The 25,272-nt window shown below is 40.4% G+C and overlaps 1 protein-coding gene across 1 annotated transcript; it reads right to left on the bottom strand.

Annotated features, from left to right (window-relative positions):
- Window positions 1-410: 410 nt before the first annotated feature.
- On the bottom strand, window positions 411-2,128 carry LOC136780113 (meiotic recombination protein SPO11). Its single transcript, XM_066738225.1, has 4 exons — window positions 1,903-2,128; window positions 1,351-1,820; window positions 921-1,278; window positions 411-829 (listed from the first exon to the last, which is right to left on the bottom strand). The coding sequence occupies exons 1-4, from the start codon at window positions 2,022-2,024 to the stop codon at window positions 529-531; spliced, it is 1,251 nt and encodes a 416-aa protein (XP_066594322.1). The 5' UTR covers window positions 2,025-2,128; the 3' UTR covers window positions 411-528.
- Between the last annotated feature and the right edge of the window lie 23,144 nt (window positions 2,129-25,272).

The following is a 25,272-nucleotide window of genomic DNA, read 5'->3' as shown; positions in this document are numbered from 1 at the left end:
CATTCAACATAGACATATTCAAGCATGTCATAGTTTTATCTTTTTAACACGACTGATCGCTAATAGTTTTTTTATTTCGTTCAACATTTCTATGCAAACGACAGAAAATTTTGCTAAATAAATTTCGACCTACAAAGATTTCAAATCTATAAAAACGATTTAAATAGAAAGATAATGACTAGTAGGGAATTGAATCGCTTAAAAAATTATTTCAAAGAGAATCATGTACAAAGAAGACATGCGATCAGAAATTGCGATAGTCATCCTTACATGACACGTTCAAAAACATCTGTTGAAGTTACGGCATTGGAACGAACAGAATCTGAATCGATCGAATTACCAACAAAATTACCAGAGGAAGATAACATAGAATGTTTAGGATTATTGAAAAAAATTCCAGATGTTATAATATTAGATAGCACAGATGATGATACAAATGGTGAAATATTAATCGAGGGACAGTCGTATCTACTGAAAGATTGGGACAATTTAGTGAGTAAATTTAATTTTTCTCTATAATACTAGAATCTACACATAAGCCTCTCCCTTTATCTTGCTAGGAAGGTAAGTAGCAGTTAAGAAAGAGGACGAGAAATTAGAAATTGCTTCGATCTCAGCTTTTCCATTTCGCATTTCAGCAATCTGCCTCGTAAGAGACGGTGTCGCATAAGGACGATTCATCAAAGAGTCCAGCTTCGATAAATCCAGCTTTGTTAGTGGAGTCTTTTTCACTCCCAAAAATGCCAGCTCCTTAGGGTGGACTCCTAACCACCGTAAATCCTTGCAAATTAAATCTTTGTCCACTTTTGAAAAATTTGTCGAGCCGTACCTACCGAGAAAGTAATATTTTTTAAATTTAATAAAATCTATTTTTGCTTATTAATATTGTACATTATGTTGGAGTAGTGTTACACCATTACCTATAAGTACACATGATATCAATACCAAAGGGATCAGCATCTGTAAGAATGTACAGAGGAATTTTAAGGTTATCTGAAATCATTTTTACAAGCATTCGAGTGGCAACGTCGGGATAACCCTTTCCAGTTATCAATATGCAGTTTAATCTTCGAGGGCAGTCCTCTTGGAGAAGTTTTTGAAAAACAGTGTCCTTCTCTACAATGAGAGCACAAGAAGCAGTGGATCGTATGGATGTCAAATTAAAAATAGCCTGTGGTATCAAAGCTCCGTCCGAAACGGTGCAGTCTATAATCGTCGAGTCCTTCAAAGTTAGTGCCAAATCACCAGCAACCAACCCTTTTGCGCTTGGTACGAGTCCTGTGAAAAAGATTATTTTTTTATTTTTTATCAATAAATTTCACATTTGTATATAAATATCATAAATATTACTTAATTCCCACGGTGCGCATTCCAATAAATTAGCCACGTGATTTATGGAAGCATCTATGGCGCTTTGTTTGATACATAAATTAGACGCTGGTCCTTCTTTAAGCTCGTAATAAAACGAACGCCGAGTGATCGTATCCTCTGAGATAGCTAATCGATGGGAAGCAGCCATAACAATGGTCATCAGTACAAATTTATTTCTGCTTCTTTTCGACGAGAAATCAACCTTCGTCATGGAGGTCATTGCTTTGTCCGAGTCATAATTCAATGATTCTGATAAAATTATATCATCACTGTCGCTGCACGAATCTTCTTTATCGACTTTTTCATGCTCGTCGCTGTTCTCCTGGCATAACTCGTCTTTTACCTTTTTCAACGATGGTATTGAGTAGGAGAACATAGGTAACTTGCCAGAACATATTGTTTTTATTATGGCCAAGACAATACCTTCTATGCGATTGATCAATTCCTCTCTAAAAAACACTCGTTATTTTACATAATAACATCTTTTTGCATAATACGCACGAAAATATTATATGTTTATCGTGCACTTACCTGGTCTCTTCAGTATTTACTATCGGTGTTATTGCTCTCTGCTCGACAACTTGTCGATTCGTACTCTGCGTCGATGTTGGTAAACAAAACGTTCGAAATTTCTTGTTGGTAACTTTAGGCATATTTTTTTCTCTTTCGCTCTCACTCTCACTCTTAAAACAGTCAACGAATTTTCAAACAAAATTGTAGTCGTATTTAATAGAAGCAACAATGATCGTTTACAAAATGGCTGTGTAAGTGTATCTATTCCCAAATCCTACTCTTTATAACCGACCGGGGCGCTGCACAAGCGGACTCTGCATATGGTAAGTCAGCGAGAGTGAAGCCAAAGTGGTGGGGGAAAGAGTCTGACCGCCATCTTCATTGTAAGTAAACATAGCCGGTCTGCCTACAATCAAGATAGCCGCCAATTTCTTTTTCCCTACCGCTTTGACCACCATGCATATTTGCGAAAGAAACTCTACTTAAATCCGAAAATTATAATGCCAACGAAATTTGCAATATTGAGAGGCCTATCTATATCGGAGAATTAAAGCTGACAGAAAAACTTGCACAATAGATATGCTCGCAATGAAATACCTGAAAAAAAATCCTGCCTAACACCGATAGCCATAATGCCTGCCTGAAACGCTGTGCTAAAGGGCCTACCTATATCGGAAAGTTAAACTTGAAAGAAATACATGCAAAATAAATGTAATCGCATTGAAGAAGCTGAAAAACACGCAAGAAAAAAAAATGATTTTAACAGAAGAAGGACCGAATGAAACCTACCTGTAGGTTTTCGGTCATTCTTCCGTTAGTAAAAAAATTTTCACGGTTTTACCCGTGGGACTCACTCATTCGGCGAGAAATCCATCGATGATCCATTTTTATGGTGAGACAATGATGATGATAATGAAGATTATGATGATAGCACTCCCGTCATTAAATCGCGATCAATTATTTGAAATGATATGAAACGATGGCGGCAACGGCAATACGAGCACTACGTGACTAATATTTTTTAAATTTCAAAACTTAACGCGAATTTGTTAAATTTCACTACGTGACCCGGATATGATTCAAAAGACACGACGCGGTTGTTCGAAACACGCACTTATACCCCAAAGTGAGGTGACCCACTGTAACAAAGAAAAAAGAATACTACGTCATTAAATTAAATAGTTTTGAGTTTATTTAAACTTTAAAATAAGATAATATACCTTACAGGCTATAAGAGTCCTTGAGGTTGTTGCCCTTGGCCGCTGCATGCACCAAAACACTACACAGCACAAAACTCGCGCTGCGCACGAACAATGTTTACAAGTTTTTCGTTCATTATACGAATTCTTTCCTAGGCAAATATTTTATTTTTATCACACAGTGCATTTCGATCTTATACTGTATATTAAAAAAATTGAGCAATCGAATCTGTTTAAATTTAATAAAACTCGATAAATTGTATATATTATAATAACGAAATTGCACGTGAGTGATAAAAATAAACTAGTAAATTATTTTTCATCGCGAATAATTAAATATTTTTTCAGTGAATACGATAAAACACGACGCGCAATTCACCGTAAATCCGCACATGGAATTTCAAAAATTGAACACTGTCGGTAAACAGAAGACCATATCCGGAACGCGGGCCGCTCATCGAGCAGGTTACTGAACAATCGCATCTGATTGGTTGTAATCTAGGACTGCGCCAATGAGTGTCTTTGATCAGTGTTTGGATTTGAAATGGTAACTGCTGACTGGCTATCTGCATCCTTACAAGCAATCAACGCTCAGCATTCCAAATTCAGAAAGCGACAATACTGATCGAAAATTAAGAATTTTCAGACACCTTAGCACTAGGATAACGTTGTTTAAAAAAAAAGCGTCATGATTGGTTTAATTATCTAAATTGATCAATCATAAAACAGCGCTAAGGAGAAGCATAAGTCCGCGGAAATGAAGTCAAAGTGGCGGGAAAACCAGAAGCTGACCGCTATCTTGATTGTTGATAGATATAAGCTATATCAGCTATATCTACCAACAACCAAGATGGCGTTCAATCTTGTTTCCCCACCACTTTGGTTTCACTTTTCAGTAGGGTAATTTTGTAACTCTTACCGACAAATTTCGGTATCGTTAGACAGAGGTTAAAGATAAATATCAGTATGAGTAATGATAAATATATATCTATATATATATATATATATATATCATTTTCAGTTCGTACCGACACCGAAAATTCTCGTTCAAGTTACAGAATACGAGGATCTGGTCTGACGCGAACCTTGTGCCACCTGACGTTCCCTCAAGGAACTTCGTACTTCATGGTCTCCCTCCATGGTAAAGTGAAAGAAGTGAGGTTATATTGAAACAAATCGATGTTACTGAGAAACGTTACGAAAAATAAGATTATATTACTTTGTACATAGCATTCAATGAGATAACAATAAAACAAGAGTCAAGTGGTTGAAAGAGAATTTTACAGGGAGAATGTTCGGGATTCGATGAAGAATGCAACAGTGCGTCAGATAAAAATCTTCCGTCTATCCAAGTGAAACATTCTCACAGCAATAAACATATTAACTTGTCGGACGATAGAAAAGTATTGACCGGAAATGATTCTCGCAATTTGCCTTGCAATGGGACATTTATTTTCCGATTTAGTCCATAGGGCAGTGTTTGCCAGTGCTCCCGCTGCGTATTTGTTTAGAGTAGTGCAGGAGCTAGCCTGTGTTACGATCGCATCGTACCATCGGGCTAGAAGGCGCCCACCGGTGAGCATTTTCTCTCTCTCTCTCTTATTCTCACTAAAAGACACTTGAGAGCACAGTGCATTGTGTCCCACAAAACACTCATGAGCTACTGAAAAACGTCCGTGATTGTAACGAGAATATCCTGCAAGCTTAACTCGATCATTCCATTACTGGAGACGAAGGAAAGACAAGATTGAGGCCAATCGTAAAATCGTCCAATTAAATGAGTGATTGTTTCTCTCTTAGCTCCGAGGAAGGAAGACTCGACGATCGCAGATAGCAAAAGTTCCAGAGCTTGAAAAATACATCTCTCGCGCTGCTCGCAGTTAAATGTATTAGGCATTTGGTGAATTTCTTTGTGAAAAATCAGATTCGGACGGGTCACCGAAAAGAATTTGAAAGAGAATCGTGCGCGAGGGAGAAGTGTGGGTAAATTATAGCCATAGAAATTCCTCGCTTGATCCGCAGATGCGATTATATATGTATATAGTAAATTTTCTTGTTTATCCACAGAGGGACAGCGCCGCACGATGGCCATTCGCGAGCGAGGAGTCTCGACCTGAACAATGCGTGCTAACAAGGAGAAGACCTATGGACAGTTTTGGCGTGTGCAGGACGAATAGGAAAACAGCCCCCCTCCCCCCTTTCATCATTTTCCTGTTTTTCACGAGGCCTCAACACCCTAACCGTCCAATAATCGACCATTACGAATAATTAGGGATACTAGATTGTATATATATAGGATTGATAAAACCATAATAAAAGAGGGGAGAGGGGGGATTAGTGACGCGATCTTGAGGCTACCCTGCCCGTTGGCCCTTTCCTTCGGGCATAAAGGGATTATTCATGAAAAAATAATAGAGGCGCAAAGCAGCCTTGCCACTACTCAGTTTCGCATTAAAGACACTCCAAGGTTCTGTGTTGCGCCGCTACAAAAGGGGGATAGTGTTACATTGTGCGCAACGAGTATATTTGAAAAACACCCCTGAGAATACATGCTCTCTCCATCCAATACTCAAATAGCCCGTATAGAAACGAGCTCTCTTCCACTGCACACGTATACATACGTCCTATCTTCAAAATATCGGTTAGACGGACATTTTCTCGCTAAGAAATAAAAATCCACTCCACTCGCTATTATAATGTATGTATATCGAGAATGGAATTGCGAACGGGCTGGTCGTTCCCCATTCGAGCTAGCAAATATACTCCAGCAAAATGTCGTCGTTACTCACTCTGTGTATATACCTGTTCCTCTTCAGAAATCCGATCTGCCTAGGCTTATAATATTATTATTGCTAAGGCGAAATCCGGGATTTCACGAAACGTACCTTTCATTCCGCAAGAATGACCTTCGTGAAAAACCTGTCGCGGGACACTTCCGGAGAAATTCGAGCCTCGTTTCTGAGAACGCGATGACAACACTGTATAGAATTCGACGGCTAATTTTCTGCTTTTTCCTGGTACAAACCAGCAAGTGACGAAAGTTGTGTTTATCGATCGCAAAAGTCGACTCTCTTTCTTCGTGTCGTTATATATATATACCGATGCACGCGGATCCAACGAGACGCGATAAGATCGAATTTGCCCAAACGAGGCGAAGCAACGAACCGAATTTCATTCCAACTCGCGAGGGTTCTTTCTTTCACGCTCAGAAGCAAAAAACCTCGTACAATATTACATGCTTTTTTTTATAGTCATTGACTTCTGTAGTGGGTCTTTCGCGCACGTAAGTAGGATCGTTTATCACGGATCCTAGACTCATTAGATAGAATCGGCGGGGGGGGGGGGGGGGGTCGTTGATCGATGCGGTGTGGTCGTAGGGGAGACGACAGAAAAACTTATAGAAATTGATCGATCTTACTCCGCACCATGCTCTTCCCTATATATATATATATATATATGTATACTATATACTGGAATTTATGGGTTCCTTTTCAATAAATTTTTGCTCGAAGAATGGTAGGGTCACGATAGAGAGACTCTTTCAGACTCCTACGGATTTCGTAGCAATGGACTATGAAATTTTTTCTATAAAACTCTAGTCCCGGGGAAAAATACATACAATTTTTCAGCCCCTGAAGAATTTGTCGAATCGGCCCACAGCGAGGCTCCGAGTGTATTCGTCGATCGAGAGTGCGCACTCGAAGCACCGCAACATTTAAGGGACGAGCGACGTTACATTGTAATGTTCGCACGCACACTTTCCGCTTGGAGAGGGTTGCGAGTGCTTGACTGATGCGTCAAGCTTATGGGAAAGTTTTTCTAGTATTACGTCGGGACTCGGTGCGACGTATCCATTGTTGTATTTCCTTGAAAGTCTTTATCGTACTCCAGTCATCGTCTTCATCGTTTTATTTATTTTTTTAAAGCATCTGATTGAAGGAGGGGGGGGGGGAGTCGTGTAAGCGTAGGTCAGTTAGACCGGACCAGATCAACTGGTTCGATCAACGACTACCAATTGCACGAAAGGAGCTAACCTGTTATTTCTCGCCTCGCCTCTCTCTCTCTCTCTCTCTCTCTTTCTCTTCGATCTCACCTTGTCAACAACTCATCCATCTCTCTCTACACTTGAAATTTATCACAACAGATTTTCTCGATGAAACAATCACCGATGATACTCTTCATAATATTTATTTAACATCGCAACAGAATGAAACCTACTCCATCGAATCAGAAGCAGTGCACGAAGAACGCGGGATAATACGAACGGTAATTGCGAAGGATTCAGCGTGACGAGACGATTCGCAGCCGGCAGATTTTTTTCTACCGATTTTTCGCCATTTCTCCCGACGTGGCCGACGCCAGAGCAGATGCCTGGCACCTTCGGAGGATAAAAGCGCGACTCTGGATAATTTCCAGCTCACGCCGGTGAACTTTGACCCAACGGTCAGGAGCATCCGGACATTTCGGCCGGCTCGATTTTATTAACGATTTTTGCAGCACTCTGGCGGCACTTGGCACTCGACGCTCGCCCGACGAGCCTTTATAACGATCTTCTTGTTGGCTGAGGACGTCCGGTCGACCTTGGACACATTATTTATTGGCTGCACGTGACGCGATGCTGCCAGTATCACCGCTCAACATCTCTCATCGATATAATATATAAATAAATCGGTATACGTATCGTGAATCTGCGCGTGAAATAACAATAAATTATTATAATTATAATTAATAAGCTGTACTCGATGAAATAAGAACTAGTTAATTTCAGAACATTATTAACATAGGGATTTTACAGAAAATATTTAGAGACTTATATCGAAAGAATATTTAAGCGCAAAGTCAGTCTTCTCGTTTTACGATTGGTTTCACAATTCGAATACAAATTAACGATCGTTGCAAAGTTTCCAGAAGGGTTTAAATTTTCACACGATGTAGAACGATATTATTGTGGTGGTTGTTGAATAAAATTTAGAGAGATAGTCCTGAGGTAACTTTGTTCATTGGCGTCTGGACACATACTGTTTACAAAACAAGTTACAGCTACCTTCTTGAGATCGATTCGTGTTTACAGTCACAATATAAAATTTTGTTTCGAACCTTATAACAAACCTACAGAATAATCAATATATTTCAGGAGTTGTAAACTTTTTGTACACATTGTGGTTAATATTAATACTCCAGCTAACTCAAAAGATTTTTACATCATATATATATATATATATATATATAATATTAAGCAGTGGATTTCCAGTGAAAAGCAACAGCATCTTCCGGTATTCGGATTCCTCGGTGTGTGAGAAAAGGGTTTAACGTATTTCCATATAGGGCCATTGCCCAATACTTTTCGCACGAATGAATCCAATCTCGGTGAGATAGAATTTTGCTCTCTCGTGTCGAGGATTGAATAGAGCGAAAGGGACGACCACCGTGCGTGGGCGTGTGGCTTTAAAAGGATTTTCATTTGATCCCGCAGACAGGGGCTTGGCGTTGCCTGTTTTTGTCGTAACGTTGCGGAGAATCTGCGTCGTGCCTTGGCAAATGGCATAATGTGCTGGAACTTGACGAGGACAATGCGACCTATCGAGGTTACATCGATATTCGAGTCCTCTGCCTCTCGCAGCAGCCTGCACCACTGTGGCACGTGCTCTCTCTCTCTCTCTCTCTCTCTCTTTCTTCTAGTCCAGGTGAAACACCAAGCTGCCCCTAAGTTTCTAGGGGACCATCCTCTCTCTCTCTCTCTCACACACACACACACACACACTAGTTTAAGCACCTTTGCTCTTCCGACAAACTGGCTACCGGAACATATGTTTACGAACAATAAGCGGGACTTCCAGAAGCGACCTTTGACCCTTCCTGACCAAAAAGCAACAAACGGATCATTTGCTTCGATCAGCCATGATTTAAATGCAAGTTAATATTGTTTAGCGTACTCGAGATTCTCTCTGGTTTATCGAGAGAGAGAGAGAGAGAGAGAGAGAGAGAAGATATCTGTTTCCAGGAAGGATCTTAGTCCGTCTGATTATCGAAATGTCGTTAAGGGGCGTTTTATCTGCCAACTCGTCCTTATCGAGTCGACAGCGACGATCCTCGGGGTCGATCCAATGCCTCTTCATCCCTCACTCTTAATCCTACCGTTTAAGCCACGATAAAGAACACCCTTAAGGATCTCAATAGCACCCCCCCCCCCCTTTTCCCCTCACACTTTCTCATCGTCCTAATTAACCTTCGTTGCTTGTTTATCAAGAGAGAATATAATTTTACGTTGGTCCATTCATTTTAATAAAACTGTTCGCTGCCTTTGCGTGCGATCACACTCGTCGACCTCGAGAAGGAGAGCGACCGATCCTTTGATAGCATCGGCAATCTTAAAATAATGTCAATTAAGGTAAATGAACCAATTAGCGCGTAGTCATGATTAATTTTTACGAAATAAGGCGATGGAAAAAATTATTTCTTTTGATTGTAACACTGTGTACTATATAGATATAGAAATTTACATTTCTTGTGTTAACAAATATTTTATAAAATTCAGAATAAAACTACAAAATTATGTTACTCGTATTAATGATTTATAAATGATGCTGGTCATAAGAGAACAGTCAGCTCTCTCCAAAAGGCAGCAGAAACAGTAGCATTCGATAAAGCTCTACGTACAATACAGACAAAACTGTAAATATCCAATCTAAAAAAATATAGAATGAAACTCCTACCAAAACTTCACAAATTGACCTTAATCCCATATAAACGATCTCCGAAGAAACTCGTCATAAGAGAAGACCAAGTCCTATCCCGAAAGCATGAGCATCACAAAACGAGATCTCGAGGCGTAAATAAATGGCGAACAGTGGCACTTGACGAAGGTTCCCTTCGCACCTTGCACGGATCACCACTGTTAGAAGAATCACACACAGAAGAATAGCAAAAGACTAAAGCGACTGGTACCACTTCGCATCCTGCAACCAACGTATAAACCGTTCAGACGAGTCTCCAAGAAGATCCCGAGGCAGGTCTCGTGGGGGGACGTAAATAAAGCAACGTTTTGTATCTGGTTTTTGGCAGTGCGGTCTGGGACCAGGGCCCCGGCTGCAGGTACCCGAGGGCCGGGGGCCGCAGCAAAGAGGGCAGCGAACTTTCGTGAGCTCTTCATTCATTCACGCGAGGACCCTGTATAACTCCGGACTCCGGAGGAAGCCCATTGACTCGTAACGATTCACGCATGTACAATGGACGTGCGAGCGAGCAACTCTGAGAGTACAGATGTAATCGCCTGGGAATCCGCGAGAAGAAGACGGAGGACCAGCGGACCGAGAAGCGTGGAGCGAGAAAATACCGAAAATCTCGCGACGTTAGGAGAGAAAAAAGTCACGGGATACAATAAGAAAATTCCTATCCCTACCCTTCGTGCTTCCCCCACTCTATCTATATATACCCATATTAGTGATCCATCACGCACCCTATAAAAGACCTTTGAACCGTGCCTCTCTCCACGCCAAACAGAATCATCCGTCGATCCCACATTAATCTGTCTCGCGAACGTGCTGTTCCATCAGATAAGACAAGTGTATCTCTCTCTCTCTTTATTTGACACTTATATATATATATATATAGCTATGCACCTGTGTGTACCAATGCCTAACCAATAAGTGTCTCTCTCTCTCTCTCTCTCTCTCTCTCTCTCGATCATCAGGATCCACCCGAAAGGGACAATCGCTCCTGTCGCTGCTTCTTTCTTCGATTCCATATTTCTTCTCTCTCGTCGCCCGCGGATTTGTAAAGTGCCCCTTGCGCGCCATTAAACCTCGAAAATCCTTAGAAATTCGACGCTAATAGAGGTAGGAAAATATTTTCATCGATCGTGGATCGTTATTAGTTTTTTTCTTCGATACTGGTGGTCCTTCGACTTTGCTATTTTCTTAAAATTTATTTTTTATTGTTTGTATATATATATTAAATTTTTTGTGTGTTGTTTATATTTATTTTGCACGGTTGAAACGCGAAGGACACTGGAAAATAAGCAAAAAAATACTCGATGAGTGCGTCTGATCGTTGGATGATAATGCGAGTAGCAACTATATCGTGGAGTCAACAATCCTGTCGAAGCGGCTCGCGTAACAAGTTTCTCGCGCGTTCAACGATAATTCAGCCTCTTTCTCAAATTCCATTATAAGCTAGCGCATCGAGAGGTGTTCTTTCGATCGGTTGCTGCACGAGGAGAGGTAGATGGAATATGAGAGAGAGAGAGAATTAATTTCGAGCGACGTTATTATCCTGCTGTCGGTTTTGCAGCTGCGACATTTTTCTAGCTGAAACTGACTATACGAGCACACGTCGCACGTACCGAGCAGCTTGCGAGCTTCGTATTTTTTTCTACAACAAATTCACCTGGCGTTAACGTTACTCGTCACGCTCACCCCTCCCTCCACAGGATAGTCGATAAAATTATCCTTTGGAGAATATAAAATTATTGACTGGAGAATAATCGACGCTAAACATGTCAATTTTACTTATAAGTTTTGTTATATTATTTTAGGTAGAGGAAAGTGATACTAGTATATATTTTTGACAATTATTTATGCAACTCTCAAAATTATTTTGTAGTGTTTCCTAAAACGAATTCACCTGGCTTAATTTATTCGTCACACTAAGACCTTCATAAGACGCTGTAAATTATCCAATAGAGATTAATCGTCACTAAAAATATCAATTTTCATGGAAAGTCTTACTATATTGTTCCTGAAAAATAAAAACTGATGCTCATATATTTTTAGTAATTTTTTATATAATTCTTAAAGCTCTCTCCTGTTAATTATTTCCTAAAACAAATTCACCTGGCATTAATTTACTCATCCAACTAACTCCTCCACAGGACACTCGATAAAATTATCCAGGTGAAAATAATCTTCGCCAAAGGTGGCAATTTTTACTAGAAGTCGTACTATATATCATTCTATTAGGAAAACACGAGTCGATGTAGCGTGCTTCTGACAATTTTTCACACGTAAACCAGAAATTCTCCATCACGATAGGAAACGTATTTTCTTACCTACCGCGTGCTTTCTCCGAAGGGAGTGTGATCGTAGTGGTAAAAGTCCGGTAGTGGTGTGGTGTTTGTGGGAGGTGTCGCCGGTCGCCGTGTCGCAGGAGAGAAAGTTGAGTTAAGGTCGATTATCTGATTATCCGATGGGGAATAACCGCGGGGGGCGGTCCTTTGGCAAACTTGGATCGCAACGCAACCCCTTGGAAAATAAATAATACGTAATCGTGCCTGTCATCTTCGGACCTCTTCGAGCCTCTTCGACAGCTGCCTGCTCCTCACGGACAGCCGTCCAATGTTTCTGAAAAAATTCCATTTTTGGAAAATCATATCGTTAATGTTTAATTGCTCGAATGGTGTCTGGGGTTTCCCTGGTGGATGGCAGGTTGAAGATAGAGGAGGTTGCCACGTGGGGGTCCTCGAAGAAAGCTCGAGATTGCAATAAATCAAAGCGTGCAAGGTGGACCAAGGACGGTAGGACCCTCTCACGAGGCCCCCCACTCCTATAGACGTGGCATTCAAACCCGAGAGGAAGAAGAAGAAAAGCCACGCTCTCCTATTGTGACACACTGTATCGATGATATAACTTCTCGAATAACAGAGGGACGTCACGGAAAAAATCAACTTTGCTTTCTTACACTGGCAGGATTAATAAACCATTATAGGAAAAATTTCTTCTTAATATTTTCTGGGTTTATTCCTCGTCGTCTTAAAAGTGTCTAAATATCTTCTTAAATGAATCTAATAGATTATTAAAAATTAAATCTTTTTAATTAGATGTATAGCTAACTACCAAAATATATTACTTCAATTTTATCATTTCATACTTGCTTCAGTATTTAAAAATGTCTCAAGGTTTACTAAAAAATTATTATAGAATCTATGGAACAAAGTTCGCTTGATTCGAAAATATAACGAATGAATAATAAATCGTTTAATCACATATTTATACTCAGTACCAAAAAATTCGCCAAATTTACAAAAAATTAAAAGAGAATCTAGAGCAAGGCTCGTTTGACTCGAAAAGAAACAACAAATGAATAATCGATCGTTTAATTTGATAAATAAGCAGAGTGGGTGCTGGTGTTGGGAGGAACGTGTATAAAATGAAAACGAGTCGATTGGTAGTGAAAGGTCGTAGAGTGTATAGGAGGGGTGGGGTATGGTGGTGCGATATGCGTGAAATGTTAAAAAGAGGAAGAAGCCGAAGGAAGGTAGTAGTCTCGTAATAGTAGTGGTATAGATGGAGAGAAGGTGTTCTCCTGTTATATAGGATCGAGTCGAGTCGAGGCGAGGCGAGGCGAGGAGCGCGTCGCGGCTCGCGAACTCTTTGGCTCGTGCCAGTAATGAGCGCCCGCATGCAGCCTGCTATCGACGTGTTTCAAATATAGAAACGCGTGCGCGCGCGCGAGCGCACAGCAGCGGAAGAGGAGAGCCAATGGGAGCCGGCGACGGGACAAATGGCGCTGAAGCCTCCAGCCGAGGACGATTCTCGCTCTCGCGCGAGCAGACCATTCGACGCTAGCTACACGCAAATAGGCTAATTCGCTACCTCTTTGTCTATGTGTGTGTCTGTGTGTGCACCACCAATTCCCACCTGCCCTTGCTCGCACACGTACATTTCAACATTGACATGGATGATTGTATATATATATATATATGTATTGAGTTTTAAATAAATAGTAAAAAACCTGATGCTTTGAGATATCGAGGAAAATATTTTTTACTTTATTTTGTATTATTTTCTTTATTCATTACTGTTAAGGCAAAATTATATATATGAAGCAGTTGTTACTCTTACATCAGACAACGTGAGGCTCTGTCGTTCTTGAAGAAAAATGAAAAACCTGTAGCTTGAGCTACCGAATAAAATAATTTTTACTCTACTTTTTCATATTTTCCTTCTTAAGATGAAATCATACATATAAGGGAGTTACTAATCTCGTCTCGAAACACGTACGTTTCTATCGTTCCTGAAGAAACCTAAAACCTCCGATATTCAAGCTACGAAAAAAAATCTTTTTTACTCCATTTTGCAATATATTTTCTACTATATATACTCTGCCAAGTTAAAATCGTATATATAAGCCAATCGTTACTCTCGTCCCAGAGAGCATAGGTTTCTGTTACTCTTGAAGGACAGATGGTAAAATCCTGGAGAATAGTCGAAGAAGAAGAAGAAGAAGAGTAGGCAGTGCAGGGTCCGCGGTGTACCACGATATTGCTCGTCGAGATCGTAAAATCGTTGTAATGAAAGAAACTCTGGATAGTAAATTTCAAGGCTAAAAATAGACAATATCGTTGCTTAAAAATTGCATGGGTGCGGTGGGGAGAAGGCTCGGGTACAGCTAGGTGTGTCAACTCGTGGGTCTGGGTGGAGACGCAACAATGGGAAAAGTTTCGTGAGAGATTTTCGTGCAGTGCTGGAACGAGATGATGATTGAGGAACGATGAGGGATTGGCGGGGGTGGTGCGATGAAATTCGTGGATGCGTGCGGTGGTGAAGGAAGAGCCGCAGAAAAAATAGTGCGAGAGGGGGGGGGTGGAGGGAGGCGGTACAAAAGGTCGGCGGCGTTTTGCGGTTTTTTCATTTTGGCACGCGCACGACGGGCATTTCACGGGTAAGCCGATACCCCACAAAGAGCTTTATTGTGCGAAACTCAATGCCAACGCGCTAAATACGCGCTAAAAGGGACCAGATATAATTCTTTCAGCCGCACCCCCCCCCCCCCCCTTTCTTATATGGGGGAGTATACTACCACGTTCTCAATACCTTCGGTAATTCACGCTGATCTTTTCGTAAAAACAAGAAACCATTTCTGTTCCTGCTTACATTTCCTGGCCTCTTTTTAATTTAATGTCTAATCTCTTTCTCTGCACTTTTTCTCGTACAGAGAATTTATTATACATACGTTAAGATAATTTTGATATTTTTTTTTTAAGAAAAAAAAAGAATTCTGCTTTTCTTTTCCTATGTTTATTTTAATACTGCATCTTTCTCACTTTTTTTTATACAGAGGCCGGAGTATTCTAAATACATTAATTTGTTCCTGGTGATTTTTCGTAAGAAAAAAACGGATTTTCTGCTGTTGCTTGTATTCTCTCCCCCTTTTTATTGTAATACTGCATCTTTCTCATTTTCTCTTGTACATAGGAATACTCTAAATACGATGAGTTATTCTTAATAATTATTTGAAAACGAGAAACGATTTTTATTGTTAATTACCCCCCCCCCCCTTTAAAGCTGCAGGATCTTCTCCCTCATTATTATATAAGAAAATATTCTTAATTACTAGCGAGACACTACCGTGTTTCTTTATACCTCGCTTCATTTCCAATATTTTTTCTTTAAAACAAGAAACCCCCCCCCCCCCATATCCACAGTTTAGCAAAACGCGTCTGTACCACGAGCCTATCGAACAGGTGCTCGGAAAACAAGTATAATATACGCATCATCGCATCTGCCTCGTCTAGAAAACGAAAAGCTGATATGCAGAGAGAAGAATAAGAAGAAGAAAAGGAGGATCGCGCGGAGTGGACATCCGGTTTTCCAATTTTTACACCGCTTTTACTACCGTCTCTCTCTCTCTTTCTCTCTCCCTTAATTAAATGAGCCCCTCTCACCTCGCGTGTGTATGCGTGTAATGATAAAGCTGATTTCCGCGTGCATGAAAAACGAGGCCACGTGCTATTCGTCAGGCACTCGTTACGAAGCGTGACAGTTGCATCGATCCTGCCCGGTACTATATATATATATATATATACACACTATAAAGAAGGCTCTCTCTCTCTCTCTCTCTCTCTCGCGCGCGCGCGCGCGCGTTTCACGACGCATCGCGAATCACGCGGATGACACGAGGCAGTTTACAGGGCATATGGACCAATAGGGACGATTCCAGCATGACCAATGGAAATTTAGGTGCGTATTGGTGGAATGCAGGTAGCATCAGCTATACGCTACATCGACGCAGCAATAATTCCAACAGGGGTTGCTCGCGATCCTCCACGCCCGCCATGATTATCATCGTAAATGGTGCTTTCATGACGCTATAAATGTACCAGACGGAGTTAATCGTTCCGTAAAAGCATTAGTCATTGGCACGCTCTCCCAACCAACCTCCACGTGACCTTCTCTCACACGCGATCCCCCCCACCCTCTTTAGCAGCTCTTAAAAGAAACAGGAAAAAGTATTAAATATATGTATATATAGCTGTGATTTTTTATATATATATGGATGAGGAAAGTATTCGTGAGGCTTTACGATCGTTATTCGTGCAACGTTGAATAGTGGCCTGGGAAATTTTAGGAACTGAAGGAGAAAACATGAAGAAGCATAAGAATACAAATATAAATTTTTTATTGAGAAGGAAAATCCTTGGAACGATAACAGGAATAAATTATACAGTGTTGCACCAGTGTCAAAAAAATCTTGTAAAATTACAGCAACTATTTAGAAGCGGAAGAGTGGGACAGGAAGAAATATGAAAAAATGTTGCTATAATTTTTAGCAATGTAGAGGAAAATCGTTAGCAGGAATAAATCGTACAATATTGCAGCGATGTCCAAGCAAAACGGTAGAAAGCAAGAGAATATGGAAAGTCCGGGACGGATAATCAGCCCGTATGTTATAATCGTCGTGTATTTGTTTCAAGTATTATCTATTTTGCCTCGTGCTTCACCTGCTCGTGTAAAATGGAGGCGTGCTTGCTTTCGCGATTGCAAGTTCTATATCTCGCTGGAAACGATTGGTAAAAAGAAGGGAAGTAAACGTATAATAAAGGTGACGAGGACGAAGAAGAGGGGGGGGGCAGGCAAAAAGAGGGGGGAGAAGAAGTATTTGCCTATGAAAGGTACGAAGACACACCTGAGGCGCCACACACGGCGATGGAAACCCAAAACCCGAGTCTCTCGGCTCGCGCGACAGGCATGTCTTTGCACAAAAGACACCCCCCCCCCTCCTTCTCCCTTTGGTCCTCGCGCAGATCCCACCTTAAGGGGGTAACAGGCCCTTTTCAGTCCAAACTCTTCAGGATCATCTTTCTATTGATGCTTACACTCGTCGGGGGAGCGTAAAACTGCGACGATTATCAAGATCATCCCTCCCCCACCCCCTCAACCCTTGCCCCAACCATCAAACTCTCATTTGCATAGGGAGAACCTTCGACGTACCGCGCCATTCCGATCCAAGTATACGAGCCACATACCTACATATTCATATATATACGTACATTTCAGCCAGCACGAAACTCGAGGAATTCGGGTTGACCATATGTCGTTGATGAATCTACCCCCCGTCAACAGGAACAGTTTTCTCCATTCCAGCGTGAAGAATTTATTCACTGACAGTGCTAATTTGCTTAACCACCGTGAACCAGCGTCATCCATGTTCTCCATTTATATATATATATATATATATATTAATGTGTATTTATGTCCTGGAAATAAATTTCCAGGCAAACACTATTCGAGTAAATTGATATATATAAAAAGATGAATAATCCGAGAGTGTGTATGTAAATGTTAAGAGCGAGTTATCGTCAAGGTTAATAATTATCGAGGCGTGAGAAAATTGGTAGCGAAGATGTTGAAGAGAGAGAGAGAGAGATGGTTGATTGGAAAATAAGGGCTGAGAGCAACATATATGTATCGAGTTCCCGTGCATGCATGCAGCAGCGTGAAAACATTTGACGAGACACGCGAGAGCCAAAGAGGACCAATTGTGCAATCGTTTCGTTTTTAGGAATTGCGAGGGAGGTAGTTTGCTGGATATATCGGACTAGATCTACCCTTCCTTCCGCTTGGATCCAGTTGATTTTCTCCCAACAGACTATAATACAATTATGTTGGTCTGCCTCGGAAGCGAAGAGAAAACAACGTTTGGCTATGATTCACCTCTTAACGCGGCTTCTTTTTATATATCCACCCTTGATTCTCTCTCTCTCTCTCTCTCTTTATTATTAACCACGCCATGAACTAAATGAATATGTACACGAAACCAACTGTAACTCAATTTCATCTCGTTAAAGACGTGGAGTGTGTATGTCCTTTCGTACACTGTACGTGTACTGTTGTGTTAAGAATGAAAATTGTATTTGTAATTTTTTGTATTTTTAATTTTGTTGCAATTTGGCACTCGTGAAATTAGAGTATTACATTTGGATTTTTTGTTAATTTGAAATTTTCCTATCTTGCATTGATGTGTATTTTAATTTGCAAATGTTTTATACAAAAATAGTATACTATATCGTGTTAAGAATAATAATTGTATCTTCAGTTCTTCAGCATGTTAATCTTCATTTTTATTCCAAGAGTGCACTCGTGGAATTTTACTGTTTTCTGTTCCTTTGTAGTAATTTTTATTATCTTGAATTATTTTTAATCTTTGCATCGATATATATTTAAATTTGTAAATGTTTTATTATTATAAAATGTCACGGATGTCACTTAAAAATTATATTTTTAATACATTTATGCATAAATACAGTGCATATTTATTCTGGGTTTTGGAAAGCAAGCGACGTAGGACTATGAAACAATTGAAGGCAATAGTCGAATCTTCAAAGTTATTCACCGGTGGGACGAGATTGTGATGCAGGCAATTTCCGTAACATATTGGCCAATTACGTTCCGCCACATATGGTAGAAAACTAGAGAGGGGGTAATTTATGCCGTTTTAAACGTTCGACACCCTATTTTAATCGTAGAGAGAGATGAAAGGATGGATTCCAGCATGTGCAAGGCACTGTGTTAGTCCATGTCACAGTAGGATGAATATCATTGCACGGTGATCGGGGGTGGAAAACTATAATAAAAGGCACCAGTTGCTCGCACGACTTCCTAATCGCACCAATTACATATGGAAATTTCTGATTCGTCCGATATAATTCCTGCTTTGCTATGCATATCCAACATTACAAAGCAATGCTGAATTGCAATGGTACCTAAAACATTACGAGAAATAATAATAAAAAATTAATTTGTCTTAATAAAATCAACTTAATTATTACTAATAAAAGTAAAAAACTATACATATACATAATTACAACAAAACAATAAAAAATAATAAGAAACAGACACGATTCACTCTGAACATACATATAATATATATAATTATACAATAAAGAAATTGGAGTACGAAGTATACGAAGCACGTCATTGGATAATCTCGAATATTAGGGTGTCCCTCTCCACAACTGGTCCAATTAAGGACCCTTGGACGTTTACCCTAGAAGAGAAGAGCTGAGGTGCGCTCACCAAGCTCCACTCCTCCTCTTAGTATGTGTGTGTGTGTGTGTGCGTTACTGTATGCGCGATACCTTACGTCACCAGCCACAAGATACACATCTTAACCAAGTTTCGGGCAAACTCCGCGTTCAGGCTTTCCCTCCAACTGGCGGATGATATTCCACTGACCTGGCTTTGTGGTTTAGCTCGGCAATTACACTTGGAACAACGATCATTACAGGGAGTGGGCGTGTTTATGACATCTCTGCAGGCTGAGATAACGCTCGGTTCTCCGTTGAAATTCGGAATCCCTGATGACGTTGGATCCAAGCTGGGATCAATGAGTTGCTGAAGAGAGGGGGGGGGGGGATGATCGATAGTCGAGGGGAACGATCGAATTTTTCTGGAAATTCCTGCGCAGATCGTTGGACTCCCGTGTATAGGAGAGAAAATAAGAGAGAGAGGAAAGCACCGACAGTGAATCTTCCCACACCAATCACCAGTGAGAGAGCACCCCTTGATCTTCCCTGCCCGCGCGTCCCGTTTAAAAGGGCTCACCCCTTGCGATCCCTCGGGTCTTATCTACCCCTGTGTCAGTGGTGCATGCGCGTCGTCCTTGTATTACTGCTCGTCTATGTGTGTCCGTACGCCTCTAAAAGCCCCTTAATTCCGTTCATTTGTACCGTTGGCATCTAGTCCTCCGAGCTTGTAAAGTGGAGGGGGGGGGGGCCAAGCAAAAACAGTGGAAAGAAGGGGGTGGGTGTGCGAGTGGACGTCGCGTAAGATTTTTCCACGTTAAAGTCTTCTGTGTAAAGTATATCTGGAGCAAAGAGAGAGAGAGAGAGAGAGAAAGAGAGAGTTTTTGCAGTGGGAACGACAATATCGCTGCAAGATTGAAAATTTTCACAGGAACTAGTGGAGGAGCACTCGAGGATAAAAAGTAGCTAAATGCTTATGTTTATGGATAGAATTGGTTGTAGCCAGTGTGGTATATATAGTACAGTGGACTGGTACCACTGCTCTGGGCACACGCAGCATGGGGTATGTTGGAGGAAGGCTGGAAAGCAGCACCCGTACCCCCATGCTGTCAGTGAAGTGTCCCCCCCCCCCCCCTCCTCCCCTGTACCACTCGTATTCCAATCGTTTATGTATATCCATGGGAAAAATATTGGTTTATTTGGACGCTGAGAGGTCCATATTCTCTTGTATGTGGTTTGTCCTTTCTAATTGATCGTGGAATTATGATTATTGTACCAGTGCAATATATATAGTGCTACATATTATATTTTAAAAGGATTAAATAATGGTGATCGAGTTTAAGTAAATTAATTTTTTATTTTCGAGTGATGAATTAGTATATATATGGTTTGCAGAGCTTCCCAGTGCGGAAGTGGGAAAGCGTCTCGCGAGCAAAAAGCGCCACTTTTCGAGGGAATGTGGCATGCCGGACACGTGACCAGCAGGCAGTCAGGGCCGACACGTGGTCCGGAACGCCAGGTGGTCCTCCGAGTCACGCACCGCATCGTTAAACGCTGATACCGTGATAAGGCTCGTGCAGAGCGCTCCTCGGACGATTTCACAGCGACTAACTTATCCCCTCGGCATCTCCCCTCCCCCCATCTCATCGGTGCAACCATCGAAAAGCTTTTAAACCGCGAGCCTGCACGAAGAAAATATTGCAGTCAATTTTACCGCGACTTTTCGACTCTATATTGTTATTTTCTTTTCATTTCTAGTAATAGAGTTATTTAATTCAGACTTCAAATTTTTGTGCGATTACTTAAATCTACCTGATAACCAATCATTTTTCTTGATAATGAAAATATACGACAATTCAACTGAGGATACAAGGTAAAATTTAATTTATTATTTCCTGTGCGTTTGTGTATTTGAGAATTCACTCAGTACATATATATATCAAACGTTTGAAAAGCAGGTATCTCCAAAAAAGAATTTTTTAAAATATAGAAAATTTTTTTCTGTACTTATTAAAATATTTTGTATATGTATACAGCACCCACGTAGTACACTTGACTAAAAGTTATCTTATAGATATATTTTAGTCATCTAATTGACTATAAAAGACACCTAAATGATATCTTTAAGTCATTTGGTGCTCTAGGGGCACACTTTATTTTTCCCTCAAAAATAGCAACAATACTTTTTAGTCCAGAATAATATAATTTTTACTGTAGATATATATTTTCCGTAACAAGAATAAAAAGTAATAAAAATAGTTTTAGAGTTAGTGGGAGAATTGGAGAATCCATGCATTCTGAATACCTTGATTCGACGAGCTATAGTAATATGTGGGTGGATTGACGAAGCAATAAGGCATGACAAGACCGATCAGCTTACCTCGACCGTAGCTATTATTTCGTGCCTAGTATATATATAGCTGCAGGCAGTGAACGGAGGCGCGCGATCCTTTCACTATCTTTCTATCTTTTCCGCCGCAGAGTTCACACGAGTCAGAAGCTACGATCGTCTATATAGCAGAGTTCCGAGGGGATGGACCTTACATAATAGGGGATGATTGCCGTTTGACGTACCCCCACCACCCCCTCTCATCATAGCATTCTCTTTTAATTCAACCGCTATATATATATACATATATAGAAATCGTCCTCCTCTCAACGAGTTTTGCGACGTACAACTAAATATTTTTACTTACCATTGTCCCTCTCTCTCACTCTTGGAATCCCTCGAAAATCAAGCCTAAAAACACATCTGAATGCACTGGTCCCATATGCCATCCCCGGAGTTTAACAGGCCTTCCTCCCCCCCATATAGAATTACGCACATTCATAGGCAGGAAAATTCAAAGTCCGAGGCTCGTCTCATTCTTTCCTGCGCTGCGGATTCTTTCAATCTTCGTCGTTTTATATCTAATAGACCGTGAAGCATTCAAACACAGAGAGAGAGAGAGAGAGAGAGAGAGAGAGAGAGAGAGAGAGAGAGACACTCTTTTATCCCAGCCTCCACAGACGCGTGCACCGAAAAGAGGGCGCGTGCCAAAAGCAATGAAAATCAGAATGGAAATCCTCGGGAGTGACCGTCGTCTCGCTCGTCTCTCCTGGATGACTCGGCGGAAATCCTTTTTCAGCCTGACAGGCAGGTTTTGGCAGATTTCCCGGTGCGATGATGTACGAGCCAGGACGGAGCCACTCGAAAATGTAAAGCGTTGCGAAGCACATGAAAATATCTGCAAAACAATCCACTCCGGGTGACGTTTCTATATATATATATAGAGTGAGCGCGTGGGCGAGTGAGACCCGAACTTCCGATGGATCTTCACAGCTCTTCATTGAAAAGCCAAAATCACTTCCGACGATGGGCCTTTGTGGAGAATCGACGCGTGTGGAGTGTTGGCCAAAAAGAACGTCAATTTTGGCAAACGCCGATCCATCATGGGATTATACTTGTTAGGGAACATTGTTGCTTTTCGAATACATCTACAAAATTATTTTTTTCGAAATTATAACATAATTTTGGTAGAATTAAATTATTTTAGTTTTTATAATAATAAATAATTGAAGAATTGTTTTTTTTTAACACACTTCCGTTTTCAATATACACACACATATATAGTAAAGAGACACGCGACACCGTCGGATTCGGAACCGTTCGAGAGCAGTGGATGAACCAGTGAATAAATTAAATGCTAGACGACCCTCGAATGGCCATTAGAAACAGTGGACGCCCCACGGGGAAGATCCTTCGGGAGCTCCAAGTGGCACGCGTTGGACAAATAAATTTGGAGCATTTTTAAAAACCACCCCACACTCCTTTGAATATAATTATACGGGAGAGATTTTTCAACGATGTCCACGCACGTTCCTCCAGCACCCTGTGTAAAACAAAACAGAGTTTTAACTGCTGGAGTTTGACTTATCGTTCGAGTATTAGCTATATATATATATATATATACATCGGCTACTTACGGCTTCCTCCGGATGAATCTAATATTTGCACTTTACGAATACTCGTAACTGGATACGGTGGGCGTTGGAAAAAGGGGTTATCAACAAATGTGTTCAAACATATAGGGTGTCACCAGACTGGAAGGGTCTCTCTACGCCAAGACCAGACAGACTACCCCTTTGTGTCAATAATCAAGCCTGTAATCCCTTTCGGTATACAGGGACACCACTGATGCGCTTATAACCGTTGAGAATCGTCGACCCAAATGACTTCTTAATTCACCTCCACCGAGAACCATCCTCCTTTTCGAGATAAATCGATCCGGACATCTATGCTTTGACTCTAACTACAATTTATCTGATTCTTATTTATTAATTCTAAACTGTCTTACAATTTACTCTCACTCTACATTTAAACTTATTTAAGTAACTGATTTTAATAAAAATTACTGTGAAAATTGCACTTAGGTATATACAAAGTTAATTTAAATAAATAATTGAGTATAATTATAAATTTAGTTTAATTAATTATACTTTTTAATGTTAAGTTAATATTCTTCAAGTTTAATTAAATATTTCAATACACGTGTCAATAAAAGTATAAATTTCAATAAAAACAATTTCTTTCTATATATACATGTATATAGAAGAGTGAGAAAGCAGGGAAAGTAGAGAGGAAAACTTGTCCAGATCTCGTGTATTAGATTAAATATACAAATACAGAAGCAACGAGGAAGAAATGGGCGTACAACAATCGCGTGGTGGCTTGTGCGTGCGTGAATTGGTGGATTCGCAGCTGAGAGTATACGGGTGTCCTAATGTTAGGATGCGGACGAAGAAGAAATTTATCGAAAAAATTTATAAGCCCAACTAGACGAGCGAAGCGGCGCAAAAGAGTCAGGTAAGACGATCGGTTATAAATGCTCCCGTATCGTCCAGGAGATCTGGTAGACCGATACGAGACAAAAATGTTTCTTCCGCATCGAGACCAGCCACCACACCACTCTGCTCGACCAATTTAAATCAATTTAGTTCCCACCCCCTGCTAAACGAGCCTCAATTGGCCCACAATGCCAACCTAGTCCTTTCGGGACTCGCGCGAGGGTTACGTTCGCCACTTAAATCTCCCAAAATTCCTCGACAAGGACCACTCGTTTATAATCTACTTGAAATCCAGCATTAAAATAAACTTTAATTTATCTTAAATTTTATCATCCCCACCTCTCTTCTTCTTCGACTAATTCATATCAATCATAAGAAATTACCTCTGATTGGTATATATATATATATATATATACGTGTTCTCGGAACTAGTTTTTACCTCCCCCCTCCAATAATAAAAGAATAATAGAATTTTCCATCGTGATGAATAGAAAAGTCGTCCTACAGCCCCTTTTCCTACGTGACGTGGCACTGGAATCGTATTCTCGCATCGATTAGCGATAAGATCGGATAAGATCGCGATATATAGCGTGTGTATAGTAACTATATAGCCACGTTTAATGAATGTGGGAGAATAGCCAAATCGTAAATGACTATCCCCCCCCCCCTTCATAACAGGTAGCACGACGCAGCGTGTGAAAATGTGGAGAACTTTTGGGGGATGATTGTTAATTGATATTAACGTAACTCGATTAATCGATGTTATCCTATAGTCCAAGTGGTTAATTAATTAGAGCGATTAACGTGAGAATTTTATCCTTGATGCAATTTCCAAACGGGATGTAAGTGTATATGACAACAAGAAAAAAATATTATAGAATTTTGAGTAATAAAAATGTTTTGAATGATTCTCCGTTAAATGATTTCTTGCCATAATAAGACACGGTAGTATCTCGAAGGCAAGTATACATGTGTCATGGAAGGATTATTTCTCTTATATAGCAAGCTTGTACGCCCCAACCTCTAAACATATTTTTCAATCATTTTATCTATCATGATTTGACGATATAGTCTTATGTCACAGCATTTTCTTCTCTACCAGGAATTATAAAAAATATTACA

The sequence above is a fragment of the Prorops nasuta genome, unplaced genomic scaffold (genome assembly GCF_024137725.1).
Source record: "Prorops nasuta isolate Cenicafe-Biocafe unplaced genomic scaffold, Cenicafe_Pnas_1.2 PNAS00018, whole genome shotgun sequence".
Lineage (NCBI taxonomy): Eukaryota > Metazoa > Arthropoda > Insecta > Hymenoptera > Bethylidae > Prorops > Prorops nasuta.
Note: the sequence above shows the minus strand (reverse complement) of the source record. Positions and strands in the feature narration are given on the sequence as shown.